At 37.9% G+C, this 18904-nt stretch overlaps 1 protein-coding gene across 11 annotated transcripts in view; it reads left to right on the top strand.

Annotated features, from left to right (window-relative positions):
* Positions 1 to 18904, top strand: part of CHD9 (chromodomain helicase DNA binding protein 9) — a 71257-nt gene that overhangs the window by 14273 nt on the left and 38080 nt on the right. For 5 of the 11 annotated variants that reach the window (XM_072980463.2, XM_072980465.2, XM_072980464.2 and 2 more), the window contains exons 4-5: positions 1621 to 3213; positions 13057 to 13394. In XM_072980463.2, the coding sequence (XP_072836564.2) occupies positions 1780 to 3213; positions 13057 to 13394 (1772 nt within the window). In that variant the 5' untranslated portion in view covers positions 1621 to 1779. The other 6 variants (XM_020800061.3, XM_072980468.2, XM_072980472.2 and 3 more) reach the window with 5 other exon arrangements.

Below are 18904 nucleotides of genomic sequence, written 5' to 3' on the forward strand. Positions count from 1 at the left end.
TTGCCTTTTTCCCATTTGGTGAACAGATTGTTATGTTCTGCGTGTGATTTCTATGTTAGAGGAAAGTTCAATGCAGCCATAAAAGTTATGTGCTTGCAAAGCCCTCAGAGCACCCTCTTCCTATCTCTAAGCTATTTTGGGCTGAGATGGTGGTATAATTTATCTTTGTTTCCATGTTGAAAGCCTAGCTCATTGCTGGGCTTTGCATTAAGCAGTAAAAGAGGAGGTGGTTAAGGTGACAAATATCTCCGCCATCACCTCGAAGCTGTATTCCTTGGATTTTTGAACTTATAGCTCAATCTGCCTTTATTAACAGCTGGGAAAAAGTAGTGAGGGAGCTTGACTTGGGTTATGGGGATTCAGCATAACTTCACAAAGCTCCTAGCAGGGTTTTTGAGTGAGATGAAATATTTAAGGAATGGTTTTACCAGTCCTACCTCCGAAGTGAATTTCCACAGCCAAGCAGCGATTGAACCCAGGCCTCCTGAGGCCTAGCCCAATGTTGCCTTCGATATATAACATGGGCTCAAATGTTGGTATAACCATAATGTATAATAAAGAAATGTGAAATATATTTTCCATGACGGGACAACCCAAAGATCTGTGGGATACTCGGCTTGTCCATTGAGCTGCCATTTTTATGGTGCTCTCTATTTAATTGCTCTCACAGTGGAAACAACTAAAACCATGGTTCTTTCCTCCATGGCTGGCCTGTTGTGTCACTATGCCCTGTTGTGTTAACTTCTCCGGTTGTTGCCTTTTAGTAGACAAGGAAGTCGAGAACAAACCCTGAATTATTTCTCTAGGGAGAGAACAAACCCCTGGCATGGGAAACTTTTCAGTGCCTGATAACACAATCAGTATACTAATAATGTAACAAAGCTCCCTAGTTGCTTTGGTTATTCCTGCTGCAAGTAGGTGTGATCAAGCAGTGTGTACCAGCATACCGATTGTTTCTTTCAAGTCAATGTTCCTGCATACCCTTGGCTAGTTGTATCACGTGAATTGGCTGTTTTTCTGTATGGAATATGAACCAAGGTGAAATCTGAAGTCTTATAGTATAAATGTGACACTATGGAACATACCCTTTATTAAGATGCATATGCTGAATATTTATTTATTTCCAACCATAGAGAATAGACATGTCTTTTCCCATGGTGTGAAGGAACACAGTTTTGCTCCTTAGCTACGGGCTGTTCTTTCTGGGAAGTTCTGAATTCATAGTCTTCAGATTAAGTAGTATGATACATCGTCTTGATTAATCTTCATATATGAGATATGTGGATTGCCAAACACAGACTCTTAATTACCCAGTTTCTTTTCTAAACTCCTACAAATTGTATAGTGTTAAAGGCCTAAGGACTGCATGTTCAAAAATGGCCGACTGTGTTCCTGAATATTAAAAAGGTGTGTACATGCATATACATGGATGCATATGCAAACACAAACAAGACATTTATTAAAATAATCTCATATGAAATCAATCCACCCTGCATTTTTTCTATTTTTAAGTGTCACATGTCCAATGAGAGAAGTGTGATATGTATTGTGGGTTGATTAAAACAAAATCCATACTGGCGTCATTAATATCATAATTTCTTTTCCCCCATCTTTTTAAAGGCTATTTTAAACACTTCAAGACATTTCTGCAAAAATTCTAATGGACTTCGGCATGGCTTAGCTAAGGTGTTGGTCACTGCAAATTATCTGTTATTGTGTACTACTAAGAGGCAACTAACTCCACTTGGAATAGCGTCAAGGTAGCACAGGTATATCAAGATGACAGATCCTATGATGGACTTCTTTGATGATGCTACCCTCTTTAGTGATACCTTAGAAGGCTTGTCAGATGATGCCTTTGTGCAAACTGGACCTGTTTCACTTGTTGATGAATTGAACTTGGGTGCAGAGTTTGAGCCTTTACACATCGACTCATTAAACCATGTGCAGGAAACACAGACTCGGCAAAAGATGAATGACTTTGAACAACTGAATCAGTATGATTCACTGAAACTTCAAGTAAGTCAGTCCTTCAGCAGTTCATCTGAACATGTTTTGTCACCACACTCTGAGTTTAATTGCTCACCTATTCACCCCCAAAGCCAAACCAATGGGTTGTTTCCTGATGTGGCAGATGGAAGCCCGATGTGGGGACACCAAACCTCCAGCAGTGTTTCTAATCAGAACGGGTCCCCCTTTCACCAAGGACATTCACAGTCTATGCAGCAAAATAAAGGTTTTGTAGCACATCACGATTTTGCCTTATATCAGGCCAGCGAACAGCACCGTCCGTGTACCTCACTACCATCCCAGCAAAGCAGAAATGGCATCAATACAGAAGAGGACAGTCACAATCAGACAGAAAACTTCATGGAAGTTAATGCTTCTATACCACATAGAACTAATGTCCCCCATCCACCTCAAGCTGCTAATCTATCAAGCTCACAAGAGTCTATCTCTGTTCGGTCATTTTCTCAGAATTCAGCTGACTCACCTCACTTCTGTGAGAATCAAGAAGGGAACTTTGATGCACACTCTCCTACTATAACACCAAGCTCTGTTGTTAATACCCAATTTTCACCTCCCTTTTCCTACTCCAGTAACCACATCTCTCCCAACAGCCTTCTACAGTCTTCTACGGCTCTTTCTGTTACTCAGCAAACACATGCGCTCTCTGACTTTCCTGGGAGTGATGCCTTTTCATCCCGAAGAGGGACCAAACAAGAAAATACAGATAACATTCTTAATTCAAGTGCATCATTGAATTCAGATAATTTCCATGTGTTGCATCCAGCACATCCTCAGGGCAACTTCAGTAGTTCAAAACTATCTGTGGTGAACATTAATTTTTCTACCCCAGCTGGCTCTGGTCCTCAGCTGAGCCATTTTAGTGATCCTATAGAAGGTAACGGTTTTTCGTCTTTGGATGAGAACTTGCTTCATCAAGTCGAGTCTCAAGCTGAATCATTTACAGAACTTGATCCAGAAACTCTACTTCAGGAAGATCTTCTTCCACAGTTTGACGAAACTGCATTTGTTCAGGATAGCTCAAGCAACGAGTTAGAACATCACCTAGAGCACCGTGTTGTTTCACAAATAACACAGCCTTCACATCATGCTCAGACTCAGTCTCAAAACTGCAGTCATCCCTGGTATCCTTCCAGTTCTACTCATCATCTGCAAGAGCGAAAGCGTATAAATGCTCAAGGACAGGTAAGTGATTCTCTATGTTACAATTTTGCTATTTAGTGTGCTGTGAGTAAGAAGCAATTGGTCCATCAAGCAAAACTGGCTTTCCTCAATGAGAAGCCCTCCCTGCCTCTAAGTGTGTGTGAGAATGTAGAATTGTACCAATTAAATTTTGGTAAATTAGCTGTTTGTAGTGAATTAAATACTGTATAGCATTGTAAATCTAAACTGTAAATACATTTTACACACTTTTGCCCATCTTAGAAAGTATATAGTTTTGCAGTACAGTAGGATCCCCCCCCCATCTGCAAGATCAATATCCGTTGGTTCACTTGTCTGCTGGCTGAAAATAATAATAATAACCCCAGAGCTATATCTATTTATATGTGTTTCTACGGTGTATTTATCAGAACTTGGCACTAGAGTGAGTCAGAAACCATGCAATATATAGCGTTTGATACTCCTGTATTTCTCAGCATCTGCGGGGATACCGTGCTCCTTCTGTATTTTACAAACCTTCAATGTGTATTTTCACTTCATCTGTTTGATTAGATACACAACTGTCATTTTAATGGGGAAAGGACATTATGAAACCTCTATGCCACTATTACAAAGCTCCCTTAGTTTGTAGACATTTACTACAAGGCATGAGCCACAAGGCCTTAGAATATACTCTCTGCCAAAGCTTCCCTGGAGGTAACTCTTACTTGTCATTTGTGACAAGGTGACTGCCTACTTCAGAGGTCTAGGTTGCAGAGCTTGCTCTTTGTAGAGGTATCTGCCAAGAACTGAATCTTGCATGCAGGAAATAAAATTGCTTCTCATTTTTCTGTAAAGATAGAGCAAAGTGCCCCATGTATGTCAATTTCGTTGTATGTGTCACATGCAAAAACAGTAACATTGCCAATGCTTGAAATTTTACAGTCAGAGCTACTAGTCTAAAAATTGTTTGTCGGTATATTATAGAAGTTTGATGAACCATTGCACAGGATAATGTTTCCAGATATGTAGTGCCATCTGAGCATTGTAAAGTGGTATCCCTATACATACTGTACAAATAAAAACTTATGCAGCAGATTGATAGGTGCTGTAATAGTTAACAGGAGACTCTGGAAATTCAGAAATCACTAGCAGTATATAAAAAGTTACAGATGCAGATGCAAGTTTCAAAAAAGCCCCCAGTTTTTAATAAGCTGTGCCTGAAATACCAGCAGTGTAGTTTAGTATATTATTGGAGGAAAGATATGCAACATTTATTAAATACGTAAGAAGATCAGTGACAGTTTGTTTATTGAATCATAGAATTATTCCATGGCACCATGTATTGTTGCTTTTTTAAAATATATTACTTTAATTTCACCAAGAACAAATTAAGTCTTACATTCCCATTAATGTGGCATACTAAAAATAAAAAGATACTCATCTCTATATTAGTTTTTTCCAAAATTTCCTGGTACAAGGACACCTTACAAGCCGTGTAGTACGCAGTTTGGTCGTTGCATAGTGACTAGACTGCAAAAACTGTGATATGCCTTGTTATTACTGCAGTACTTTTAAAATCCCAGTGTACTCTCTGATGGTTGTTGTCTCTTCTTGGTTAGCAAAAAGCCTCTCTGTCCTGGATTTGTATGGCAGCCTGAACTGAAATATGATCTTAGCTGTTACTTGGTGTGCTCTATTGCAGAGGCTGCTAGCACTCTGCCAGGAAACGAAGAAACAGAAAGCAGAGTTTTTTGTAACGGCCTCCTTCTACCTCACAAAGGAAGGTCGCTACGTCACTCCACTGTTACTCTTCTGGTAGTCTGCCACCAACCATTCCCTGCAACAAGTATCCTCAGGCCGGAATGGATTTCAAACAAAATAACTAAAGTTTATTGACTGGTACATTAAGATTGGTATAACAAATAAATCAGGTAATTACATAAAGAAAGGCTCTAGCTCACACAGACTCATATCTCCACACAATCTGATCACTATCTCATCTCAACACTCACAGATCCTGATCTCCCCTCACACACATACACACCCCTATATATCCCAGCTCCTCCCCCTGATGTCCCGCCTTCCGACCACCATTGGATGTTAACACTCCAGCCTAAACCTTGAAGGACAGGTGACATCATAGCTGTTTGTAACATTGTTAACAGTAGCTTTCATATGATTGGTCTCCTGTGTGCCTAGTTAAAGCACAGAACAAACAGGAAGTGGTTTCCAGGAAGCAATGGTGTGGGGAGAGAAATAGGATGAAATTCATGGGTAACTGCAGTATATAAGGAATGGATGATAGGATCAAAACCAGACTAAGTTATTAAACACTATATACCAATCTTTTACGGTGTTAGAAATGTAAAATATTTTAGTAGAAGGGTATATTTCTGAAACTTTAAGACATAAGACATAAGACATAAGAAATTTATTTGTCATTGCGCTCACAAGTGGGTGCAACGAAATGAGGTGCTCTTCCCCAAGGTAAAACTGGACAACACTACAAAAAAAAAGTTAAAATATACACAACTTTCACCATCCAAATATAGATACCCCGTTTTTTCTCAGCAATTAAAATCCACCAAAAACCTATGGCCCCACATTTAAACTCAATACTGCACTTGGGTAAAAACTGTGCACTTGGGTAAAAAAAGTGCCATTTCAAATAGTATGATAAACTGGTTTATAATACTGAAAGCAAATCACAACATGTCTTTAATCATGTCACCTCCTCCTCTGACTTGACCACAGGGAAAAGATTGCAGGTTTTTACTTTAATTTTTTATTTATCTTGCATTATACAGTATTTGAATACTGCACTGTGGTTAATGTACAAACTATAGTTTGTAGAAACAAGCCAGCTTCATGTCTCTTGGTTTGAATGTGGTTGGTTTCTCACTATCTGTAGTTAAGATTACTGAAGGTCTCTTAGGTTTGGTTAAAATGACAGGTTCTGGCCATACTAGAGGAGGAAAAGAGAAATAGTATTTGGCCTGGGCGGCGTTCTGGCTTATTTCCGTAATGATTAAGTCATAGCTTATTGTGAGATACAAATCAGCTCCTAATAATCTGTCTCCTATTTAACAAGCTAGCATTAATATTTAGTAGCCGTTCTTGTTAACATTCTTGATAAATGAAACTTGACTGAGGTGTTTGACATTTTTTCTTGCATTTTGTGAAAATCTATGATATGTGTATGCTGCTTGCAGACCTGGTTCAAGAAGGCCAATAAGAAGGCAACAACTACCTTTAACTTATCCTAATTAAGACTGCTATCCTAAACACACCAGGGAGAAAGTTCATTAAATTCAATAGAAATTACTTCTTAGTAAATTTATTGTGATTATTCTGCATGTTTATTCAGGTATATTCTGCACTTAATGAGTTAATTATGAACGATGAGTTAACAGAAAATCTTTATGTTTGAAATTGCCTGAATTATTTTGTTTTGTCAAATCAGATTTGAAATGGCATGTGGATATTACTGACTTGTCAATTCAAATAGTGTTAAACAGATTGGGTAGCATAGTTTGAGAATGGTATCTGTAATTTGTTGGAATGTGTACAATGCTGTGTGACCATGATAGGCTTAAAAACAGGTGGGTTCAAATGGGAGAGCGTTCTTGTGAAGGTGTGCCAAGCCCAGAACCACTTACAACAAAAACAAAAAAACATGATTTGCATTATTGTCATTACCTCTAATTAGGCTGTAGTTTCTGTGGCATCCCTACTCAGTTAAGGTAGACTGCTATTCTTCATCATGGTCTTTCTGCGCCCATGCTAAATAGCCTTTGCTTCCTCTTAGTTTGCAGTACATGGTATTCGGAGCAAGTTTTTCACTAATTCATTAACATTTATAAAATGCTTTTATTTCTACCATATATTTCCAGTTCCTTAGATGCACTCATGGTATTTACAGTGGAAAGCAAAACATTTGGTGGGGGAGATGAAATCCTGAAGTTAAAAAAAGAAGCAAAATAGAAAACACATGTTTTCATTATTTATTCAGTTTGTTTTTAATTTGGTTGATATAAATATTTATTTTATTGGCCTAGGAAGAAATGGGCAGCTAAGATATCCACAGTTATATCGATGCTGGTTATTCCCTAGCCTCCCTCCACAGAAGGGGATTTGAGGCAGCCCGAGAAGATATCATTAAAAGATTGTATGATATAGATATCCTCACTACTATGGCATCTGTAGTTAGTTGCCATTCCAAGAGGATATACAAAGGCTTTTCCTTGCCTTTTGGAAAGATGCCCTCATATTTGTCTCTTATTAGCTCACAGGAGCTGAGACAACAGTTAACTAAATGCAGATCAAACTTGTTACGGATGTTATACAGACCAACATAGTACAGGCAGACATTGCCCAGCAGGATGTTCTAAAATGGAGGACGTGGTACATTTTCTAACAGAATGCTCTCTGTATTCAGATTTGAGGGATCAGTATCTTAAACCCTAACAACCAGTATCAAGAACAATTCCCCTTTATGTACAGTTTTACTTCTGCCAGTTGCAACAGACTACTAGTGAGCCATGGAAAGACGGAACTCATTGCTTGCTTCTCAAGCTCTTCAAGTTAATTTCACAACTTGATACTTATTTTAAAAGCTTATTTTATTGTTGTTATATTACTATTTTATGGTTTTATTATCGTTTACATGTACTTATATTAGTATTCTGATTGTTTACATGTACTTATATTACTGTTCTGGTATTCTGATTGTTTACATGTACTGTATTTATATTAGATGCCAAATATTTTGTAAGATTGGTTTAATCTCTGCTCATGCATACAGCTTGATTGGCTATGCAGCAATAAAATATTTATTTTAAACATGTTTAAAATTGATTTAATATTGAAAGATGGGGTTTGGGAACCATCAGATAAACCCAAAACTTTCTTGAGCAGTCCTGTTTTTGAACACAGAAGGTAAATTCCCCCTGCAAATTCTTCTAGAACTGTTAATTAGCTTTTTAAACAGAAGGCTATGGCTTCTTGTGGGTCCCATAACAGGCAGAAATTGGCAGACTACGCAGAAATTGGGGATACCTTTTTGTGTCTTCATCTTATCTACATCAGTATTTTTTTAAATGAAAGCTTACTGTTATTTTTTATCGGCGTCCAATTGTTCATAGTGTGTTGTGTGGCTGCAAATTGCAATTTTAAAGGAATGCAATTTTTAACTTTTTAGCCTCGTAATTTAAATTGCTTTAGGGATATGTTTGGAGTAGGAGGGCCAGTGTGGTCTACTGGATAGTGAATTGGGCTAGAACTCAAAATCTCCACTGAGTTGTAGAAAATCACCAGGGTGGGCAAGGGGATGGCACAGATAAAACCTCCCCTTAGATATCTCCCATACTTCAGAAACTCTATTTTAAGGTTTCTGAAGTACGGGAGTCAGAATTGACTTGACAGAACATCATACTGTTAATTGTATTGCATATTGGACTTGTTAGTTAACGTAGGTCCCATTGATTTCAGTTGGTCACCTCTAGTTGAGACTAAAATTGGACTTAACGGAGTAAATATCTCAAAAGAGTCTAGGCCCACAAAGACCATATATGGCTGTGGACCTAGAGCTAATTTAAAGTGATCCAAATGATTGTGTCAAGTGCCTGACTGAGATATCTCTGGTAAAAGGAATGAGGTGAATAGTAGGTGTATCCACATTCCATTGATCTGTAGTTTGCAATCTAAAATATACCTAGGAAGAAGTCCCACTGAATTCTGTAGATCTTATTTCTGAATGGACATGTATATCATCACATTGGTAGTAACATTGTCTGTATACAGTCTTCTAGCATTGTCCTTGTTTTTAGTTATTTGATCCCTAAGTAAGGATGGCCGTTCTCTGATTTACCAGTTTGAACATCTTCTGTGGACACATAGTATCACCACTATTGTACAATGTTTAAAATGAGTTTTAAGGTCTTAGATTTGCCACATGTCTTACGCCATACACATTAATAGTCTCCCCTGCTGTCTTCCGCTCCTTCTGTCTCCCAGTAAATCAAGGCAAACGACCCTGCTGTAACAAAGAGAGAAGCCATAGGCTTATATTTATGCCCAAGGTAAATATTCCTTATCACAGGCTATCTGCAGATTACAGTATTTTATTAAATCAGTCTGGATTTTGGACAAGAACTAGTTGCACTGGTATACGGACCTGCTTTGCATAGCAGGTCCACAAATTCTAGCTAGCCTTGCTAAGCAGTCATTTTCTGTTAGCCAACAGGGAACTCCAGTCCTTTTTCCAAAATAGATACAGTTTGCATCAGACTGAGTGAAGATACGTATTAATAACTTGGGCTTTCTCTAGGTTGCTTAACCCATTAAAAAAAATTAAACACATACAGGTATGACACATTTTGTAGCTACTGTTTTCCCTTTTATTATTAAGATTAATTCCCCTTCCTTTCTCTTCCCTTCTGATCTTATGCAGTCATTTTTAAAACGAGTAACAGTAACATTTTCTGGTACAGAAAAAAAAATTCCCAGAAAGATCTTATTCCAAAAATCCTGAGAACATCACAAAAGAGAAAGGAGATGGAAGAAGGATGAAAGTGTATGACAAACATGGTTTTAAATATTGGTGGAAAAATCCCCCACCTCATATTCATAGACATGCTGTAATTCTAGGAAATATATCTGATAAGGTTTCACTCTAAGAAGTAATATATTCTAACAGCAAAAATTTAGGTATACCGGTCCTTGTTCTAAATATTTTTTGTTATATGCATGCAGTAAAATTATAAAGCTGTGGCAGATGTGTAAAAAATGAATACTTGTCCAATTTTGCTGTGTTGTTGAGTATTCTGTCTGTAGAAGTATAATTTCAACTGCTGCAGGAGATGGAAGAGTAAGGGTTAATCGCTATACCACATGTAGGGAAGAGCAGCCCATTGAGGGTTAAATTGCAGAGTCTAATGGAATAATAACTGGTAGCACCATCTGCTGGCCTACTTCCGCAGAAGGAGTCAGTATTTTTAACGACATCTCTAATATTCATGCTGATGCATTTTGATGCTTTGTGCATTCATTTCTTTCTGTGTTTTGTTGGAATCTGGCTATCTGCTTACCGCTATTGTTGGGCTTCTGCTGTTCCAGGGAGTCCAGCAGTTTTTTCTGCAGTAGATAAATAGGAGGCTCATGCTTGTGGAGGAAGGAATATGTTGATAAATCACAGTGTATATTTGTGGAAGCTTGTGTGTCTCTCGGCTTTTGGCTTGCTAAACAGGCCATTTAGCAACCTTCTTTCAATGCTTTTCTCTTGAACACTGTCTCGGGTGGTGAAAAATCAGAGGGCAAGCCTTTGTCTAATGCCAAAAATGTCTTCAGTGAAGAGGCCAAGAGGAAGGGTAAGTGAAAGCTTGAATGAGTGGGAGGAGGAGGGGTTCTTTGGGCTAAAAGGCTAATGGGATTGAATAACCTTCCTTATTACTGGCTGCTGCTATGAGAGTCGTGCTGCATCGCCATCTTGAGCTTGTTGCTGTTTTCTCGAGTCTTCGTGACTTGTTGTAGCCTGCAGGCCTTGAGGTGGCATTTTACTTAGCTGTCGTAAGCCCTGCTTTCTTCTTGGTGGTGCAGCCTTGCTGTTAAGCTTTGATGAGACACGTATAGAAAAATGTATCTAGTGAAGCGAACTGGATTTGGCCTGAAAATGTGTTTGGAAATTCCTGGCTTTCCCCCATGCTGTAGTCAGAGGCACATTTATGGGTGAGAACAGAACAGAATTATTATCTGCTCCCCCTCCCCCCTTTTTTGTGTGTGCTTGGATAGGAAATTCTTTCCATTCCTTACTCTGTTTGTGTGCGTGTTTGTGTGTGTGTGTGTTTAACTGTCCTTCATGAGATCTCCGAGAGGCTGCTGTAGTTGCTTATGCTAAAATGAGGAATTTCTATCTGCGTATGTTTAGAAATAACAAAACAAAGGAACTGTTTAACTGTTTCCTGTGATCAAATGTACATGAAATTCTAAACATAGGATTGTTTTGTAACTCATTGAAATTATTTTGTCGTTATTCTTTAATGGTAAAATATCTTAATATATTCTGAAACCCTGTATTGCTTGTCTCTTGCGTTTGACTGTGGAATAATGCTTTATGCACAGATTATGTTATGACTTTAACTTTTCTGTTATATAAGTTGGTATATTTTCCCACTGTTCTTTCATCACTAAATTGGCCTGTATCTTTAGCTTTCAAGGCTCATCAAGCTGAGTATGTCTATCTTTTTTTTAATTGTACCTTTTAATTGTACACCATGGCTGTTGTTTAGCTTTGTGGTTTGCTCCCAATATTTAAAAAATAAATATTGTGCCATAAAGAAAATATTACATTGCTTTTTAAAATGTAAGGGATAAGTTCTTGAGAATAACTATATGTAGTTCTTTAATAAATTATCCTTATATTTTTGTGCATACTCATCAGGGGGAGTAGGCCTATGAATGTAAAATTGCAGCTAGAATAAAGTAGAACAGAAAAACAGGCATTGAAAAGGGAGAAGGGTAAAATGGAGCTTGTAGATAAATGCAGTTGGAACAGGCATAACATTATAATCGACCACACACACGGATTAGAAACTGGACCCTTCCCAGTCACAACTGCTAATCTATTGGGCTCTGTGTATCTACCCCTCCTTTTCACAAGGTTAGTAACATTCCCAACTATGAAAATCATGTAATGGAGGATCTTGAGAATCATGATAAAAGTTGTCCATATTTAAAAATTAGTTAAATTTTATAATACAATTTTAGCTACAATTTTTACTAAGAATTATTATAAAAATGAGTATAAAAATTACAATTGCAACCGCTTTTAAGGCAATTTGTAATTAAAAGAAACCAGATGAACTGTTTATCTTCCCCTTTTTGTTGCACATAAAAGTTCTTGCCTAATTTGCCGTGGTTTAGTTAAAAGCTACAATATCTTTTTTCTAAATGGTGGTTATCATGAATACATGAAAACTTTGGATGGCTTTTCCCATAAGCAATATAGTTTTAACAAACAGTACAGTATATACCGGCTTCCATATGATTTGTGGTTGACTTTAAATATATATATATATATATATATATTTTGCATTTCCACATAATTATTTAGTTTTATCTGATTAAATAGTCCTCACACCAAGATCTACCTGGTGGGGATGATCAGGATGGGATGGCATTACTGGAGGAAAACTCTGATGAATGCTTGTCTGTGTTAATTACTCTAATACACACTTGGAAAGCTCTGCAGATACAGCTCTGTGCCAGTGGTGTCTTCTAGCAGGAGACACCATCCAAAGGACACGCAGAAGAGGCCTTGGATTTGACAAATCAAAGGCCCCTTCATTTCCCTCAAGAGTCTCATATTTAGATCTCTGAGTTACCTTAGCTTGCAGATAACACCCCTCGGTTTCTTCCTTTTGAAACCAGCAGGAGGGAAATCTTTTTTAAAAAAAGGAAAGAAATAAAGAGAGAGAGAGAGAGAGAGAAAGAAAGAAAGAAAGAAAGAATAATAACTGGGTGGAGGAAAAGAGCACTTGTCTGATGCAAGCCTTAAGTGCTGTGGTCATGGCAGATGATCCCCTGGTCATCTGCAAAAGATAGATGATCACTTCATTCCGTCTTTACGCCATCTATCTCTCTGTTCAGCTGCATTTATAAACACATTTGAAAGGATGTAGGCCCCACAGAGTCCAGTGAGATATGCTTTGGAGTGAACATGCATAGGATTATGCTTCGTAGCTAAAATTGTGTATATGCATATTTGGAACTAAATCCACAGTGAATGCACCAGGATTCTTGTAAACATGCACAGCCATGCAATGCACATTTTCAGCATGATGCAATAAATCTATCTTAAATAGATAACCTGTCTTCATTTTCTTGTAGCCTCCTTCCACAAAGAAAGCAGATGGTTCTGGGACATATGCTAAGCTGCAGAATACCCAGGTGAAATTTGTGTCTGAGAAGAAGCAGAAAAAAAAAGTGGAATCTGAAAGTAAGCAGGAGAAAGCTAACCGCATAATATCTGAGGCCATAGCAAAAGCAAAAGAAAGAGGTGAGCGAAACATTCCGCGAGTAATGAGTCCGGAAAACTTCCCCAGTGTTTCATCAGAAGGAAGAGAAGAAAAAAAAGGCAGAAAAATTAAATCCAAACCAAAAGATAAAGAAAGCAAAAAGCCCAAGACTGGCTCATCTTCAAAAACTAAAGAGAGAGCAAAGATTGGGTAAGTAGGCTAACAGAGTCTTTTATGAATCCTAATTCTCTGTTCTAACAGTTACACATGATTTGGTGCAAGTAATCCCAACTGATTTACATATGAGAATACAGATTTGTGAGAACCTAGCCCTAGGGCATTTGCAATAGTTGAAACATGATGGTGAGGAATTTATTCAGAAGGGTCCGGGAAGCAATTAGGCACATTCTGAGAACATCTTGTTACCTACACTACAAGTGTGGGCAACACAGGGCATGTAGGCCGCATATACTGTGTTTCCCCGAAAATAAGACAGGGTCTTATATTAATTTTTACTTTAAAAAAACACATTAGGGCTTATTTTCAGGGTATGTTTTATTTTTTTCATGTACAATATTCAAGGACAGTCATGTCATATTCTGGTTGCTGCACAATGGTGGAGGGTGGGATTTCACTTAACTAGGGCTTATTTCGGGGGTAGGGCTGATATTACAAGCATCCTGAACAATCATACTAGGGCTTCTTTTCAGGTTAGGTCTTATTTTTGGGGAAACAGGGTAGTCTGCTCCCCTTTTTTGTGGCCCTGAACCTACTTCCCTCTATGTAGAACTGTTTTGAAGCTAGGGGGGAAAAATGAGGGTCAGAAGTCTTGTCCAGTGATGGAAAGCACAGGACCTTGCCTTAGTGAGTGAGTTGAGTTTTTTTTTCCTTATTCTTTTTCAAAACCTGAAGTGGATCTCTTTGAAAAAAAAGAGAAAAATAGTCGCATTTTAATCATGAAGTGACTTCTTCCTCAAAACTTTTCTGTATGGCACAACAGACTCCTGTTCCGTCAGTGCTTGTCTTCAAAACGGGAATGAAAACTTGGATCAAGTGATTATGATATCATTAGTGGCTTTCATCCTCTTATCAGATTTTTTTTTAAGTTTCAGCTTTTGTGGTTCTCCTACAAAGACAGGGGGGGGTCAGATTTCAGGTCAGAAATGCCTTGTATGGAGTCAAAATGCCTTCACTTTAGTTTTAGACCTACCTGTTTTCATAAATAAATTGAAACTTCCTGGGTGAGGTTTGTAATCAAATAGATTTCCAGCATGCAATTTTGTTAACTTTCTCCTTTGTTTTTTAAAAAGAAAATGTATATTGTTATAACGGTGTAAATGGAATGTATTCTCACAGAATGTGTTCTACGTAGGCCGGTTATAGGCACAAGTAAATGTATATACTTACTCATCCTTACTGTTGTACTTATGATAAATATATTCAAGTGTGCTTCAAGCTGGTATGTTTAAATAAAGCCTTGTTAAGATTAACTCTAATTTTATAACTCACACTATCCAGCTATTATGCTGAAGGAGGAAAGAGGAGAGGGGGTATGTGAGTCCATGGTTCACCTAGCATGGTGTTAAGTGTACCAAAAATGTGTTTCTGTCTCCCTGGAGAGTCATTCTTCATGCAAGGAATAGACACTTAAGCTAAGAATATCATGTGGATTGTTGAGGAAGCTACTTGATTGCCAAACTGAAGTGATTTAACTAATATGGAATACCAAACTTGTGATACAGGAACCAAATGAAGTCTCACCCCTAGTTAGGGTAATCCAAGTGAGCGGTGTTGAGGTAAAGCTAAGGGCAGGAAGCCAAAGGAAATTCAATTCAAAGGAAATAGACCAGAGCCAAAATACAAAACTTCAGCTGTAATCTTGTTGCGTAGTAAAGTCGTTCCCAACCTTGGATAACCCAGGTGTTCCTGGACTGCAATTCCTAGAAACCCTGGGCAGCCCAGCTAGTGGTGAAGGCTTTCGAGAGTTGCAGCCCAAGAACATTTGGGTTACTCAAGGTTGGGAACCACTGGCTCAGCATAGGAAGTCACACTAGAATAGGCACATTGAATCAATGAGGATTTGGTGTGTTCCATTGATTCAAATGCATCTACTCTTCTTGTGACTTACTTTAGCAAAGTAAGTTGCAACTAGAGTTATCTCACTTGACTCAGTGGAACTTATGGGAGGCGTTGACTAATCAAATTCCCACTGAGTTAGTGGCCCTGCTCTTGTGTGACTTACTGTGCTGAGCAACAGGATTTTAGCCATCCAGAAAGAAACATAAAGAATATGTTTTTAGAAGTAGCATACAGTGGGTGTTTCTCAGGACCTGTGTAAAGTGGGATTTTTGTAGGGGCAGAAGAGAACTGACCAATTAAAAACAGGAAGGCAAAGCAAGGTGTGGGCTGCTTGAATAGTATGTGCTCTTTGGAGAAGTAAGCAAATTTATTTGTCCCAAGGTGAATCCAGGTTCAAAGTCTTTGTTGTGAGAGATCTTGACAGAGGACAGAACGGATCTAATAGGTCCTGAGAAGAAAATATTGGCATTAGCAAGATCTCTGCATAATCTCTTATCTATAAATACAAAATTTTTTGATGCTGCAGAGAAGTGGTATGTGTGCTGTAACAAAGGGACACTCAAAAGCAAGTTTTCTAAATGTAAACTAATGTGTTTTCAACCAAACCAAACCTGAGTGTAGGCAGAGAATTCAGTGGCTGAGACATGCTTAACTGTTCATAGAACTGAGTTGTAAGGACGCTTGGCCCAATAAGGGAATACTATTTTATGGCATTAAAAGTAGTTCACTTGCTCTCAAGAAAAAAACTCTGACAATAAACAGTGGAAAACAGATCACTTTAAAATGGGAAGTTGAGTGTAAGTGACACAACTGAAATCTTAATAATAATAATAACTGTAGATCTGGAAGGGATCTTACGGATCATCAAGTCCAGCTCTTGTCAAGGAGACACAGTGGGGAATTGAACTCCCAACCTCTGGCAGCCAGGTATCTAACCCGCTGATCTACCCAGCAGTTCACACTTTTACCCCCATATAATATACCTCATTTAAAAATAAATAGCCTCTTCTTGCATCAATAAATTTATGGTAACACCGTGAATAACCCAAGAAATTGTTTTTCCTATGGTGTGATTGAAATGAACAGCAATGCATGGAGATTATATCGTGTTTCCACAAAAATAAGACAGGTTCTTGTATTAATTTTTGCTCTCAAAATGCATTAAGGCTTATTTCAGGGGATGTTTTATTTTTTTCATGTACAACAATCTACATTTAGTCAAATACAGTCATGTCATCTTATTCTGGTTGCTGTACAATGGTGAGGGTAGGATTTCACTTAACTGGGGCTTATTTTTGGCATAGGACTTACATTATGAGCATCCAGAAAAATCATACTAAGGCTTATTTTCAGGTTAGGTGTTATTTTCGGGGAAACAGGGTAGTACAAGTAGTCTGTCATGCACAACAGTTGTACTTCGTATGGGCACATAACATGGAGAATGTTTGTGGGAAGCTTATATGGGTTTGGACTATATGGCCTTCATGTGCGTTCAGAATTATGAGTCATAGAGTTGACAAGATGAATCATGTGCAATGTGGAGGCTTGCCAGATTGGTCTTGCTGCAGCAGCAGTCGTGTTATGAACAAAATTTCTTTCTTTCTTTCTTTTTTCTTTCTTTCTCTCTCTTTCTCTCTTCTTATTGGTAGATGAAAAGAAGAGGATGTGTAGATGATATGGGGAGGGTACTTTTGAGTGGCTTTTTGCCTCCTGGTTACCTTTTAGCATTGTTAGCTAATCCATTTTGTGGTATGCTTATTAAAATACCTCTCACTGCAATAGCTTCTAAATTCTGATTTTTACAGTTGAATTATATGCATATTTTGGAATGAGTATAGTATTGGGTTATAAGTGTGGGCTTGTATATGCTTTGACTTGTATATATGTGTTGTGTAATTTATCCCCTTATATTGTATGCATGGGTATAATTTCGAAAGTCAGTTATCAGCAAGTAACAATGGGCAACATTTGGCTTGAGTCCAGTCAGGAGCGCGGAGTAGAAATATAAAATGGCTTTGTACATCATGCCCAGATTTCAATATTTGTTTCATAGGGTTCCATAATCTGAATTTAATTTATTTGCACAACATTGGTAACATATTGTATATATGTTACATTGGAAGCCGCCCAGAGTGGTCATATAGACCAGATGGGCGGGATATAAATCAAATAAATAAATAAATAAATAAAATTTAAAAACAACAGTATCCCTTACATTTCTCTGGTGAGATTTTCAAATTATCTTCCTCCTACAAGGGCAAATACCTTCAGTGCCATGCTAAGCCTGTCTCTTCATCTTGAAGGGACAGCAATATAGTGCAGGATTCGTCAACCCACTGTGACATTTGTCTGCTTATGTGTAGAACTAACCCTTGCATGTCTAATTCTTTGATATTTGAAATAAAGGAACCCAACATGCAATGTGGCTAAATAAAGAGGGGAAAAAGATAAGGCCCCTGGGCTTGATTAGGTATTTGCAGAAGTATTAACAGTAATAGATTATGATGACTTAGATGCTTTTGTGAATATTATTAATTAGATATACAGAACAGGAATCATTCCTGAAGTTTGCCTAAAATTAAACTGTATTAAATGACCCGAAAACAAAAATGCAGATGTTTGTCACATCCACAGAACGATAATCTTAATAAATCATTTGCTTAAGAGGTTCTTGTAAATTCTGCCATGTATTATTTTTAACAAGTATAAAGAATGTGTTGGAGACATATAATTGAGATTCACAGGAGGTTTGGAATTAGGGACAAACTATTTGTCATTGAAACTACCAACATGAATTTGACCCGACTCCAAGAGGCAGTGGAAGACGGGAGGGCCTGGCGTGCTCTGGTCCGTGGGGTCACGAAGACTCGGACATGACTTAATGACTAAACAAAAACAATTTGCCTACATATACAGTACTTGTAGGGTGATGTGCCATGAAGAGAGGTACGGCTGCTTGTTTTATAGGTTAGCATAAAAGCTTTTGGCAAAGTCCAAAAGGGCAAGGTAACTGAGTTTTTGATAAGCAAAGGTTTTAGTACAAGACAAACTGATATAACTTGCAACCTGTTCTGGCAACAAGAAGCTACTGTGAGAGTCAAATCTAGGATGACAGAGGACATAAAGGTACAAAGAGAAATATGACAAAGATGGTTGATCTCACCACTTTGAGTTGAGTCATGGCAACTGGACTTCTTTCTTATTAGGTTGAAATGTTTCACTACTCATCCAGATAGCTTCTTCAGTCTAAGGAGAGTTGGTAAGAGATCTCTGATCCTTTACGTTGGTTTTACTTCCTCCTACTCTGAATGGAATGTCCAAGAATGTATTTAGATAAGCGCTTGTGAGTTCAAGAGACAGTATCATTGTGGTCTGAGAGGTTATCAACAGCTTTAGATGTGTGACAATATAATACCACTAGCTGGCAATTTAGATGGTCTGGTAGACAAACAAACAGCCCAAGAACTGTATTTAAATGTGGAACATGTTGATGAATACATGTTTCTTGGAATTTGTTTAAATGAGAGTGGAATCATAGTGGTATAAGAAAAGTACAAAACAGAGGAATCTTGTTACAGCTTCTTTAAGCTAAAGGAGGATGTGATAGGTAACAAAAACTTTAAATTGGCTTTGAGAATGCA

This window comes from Pogona vitticeps, chromosome 10 (genome assembly GCF_051106095.1).
Source record: "Pogona vitticeps strain Pit_001003342236 chromosome 10, PviZW2.1, whole genome shotgun sequence".
Taxonomy (NCBI): Eukaryota; Metazoa; Chordata; class Lepidosauria; order Squamata; family Agamidae; genus Pogona; species Pogona vitticeps.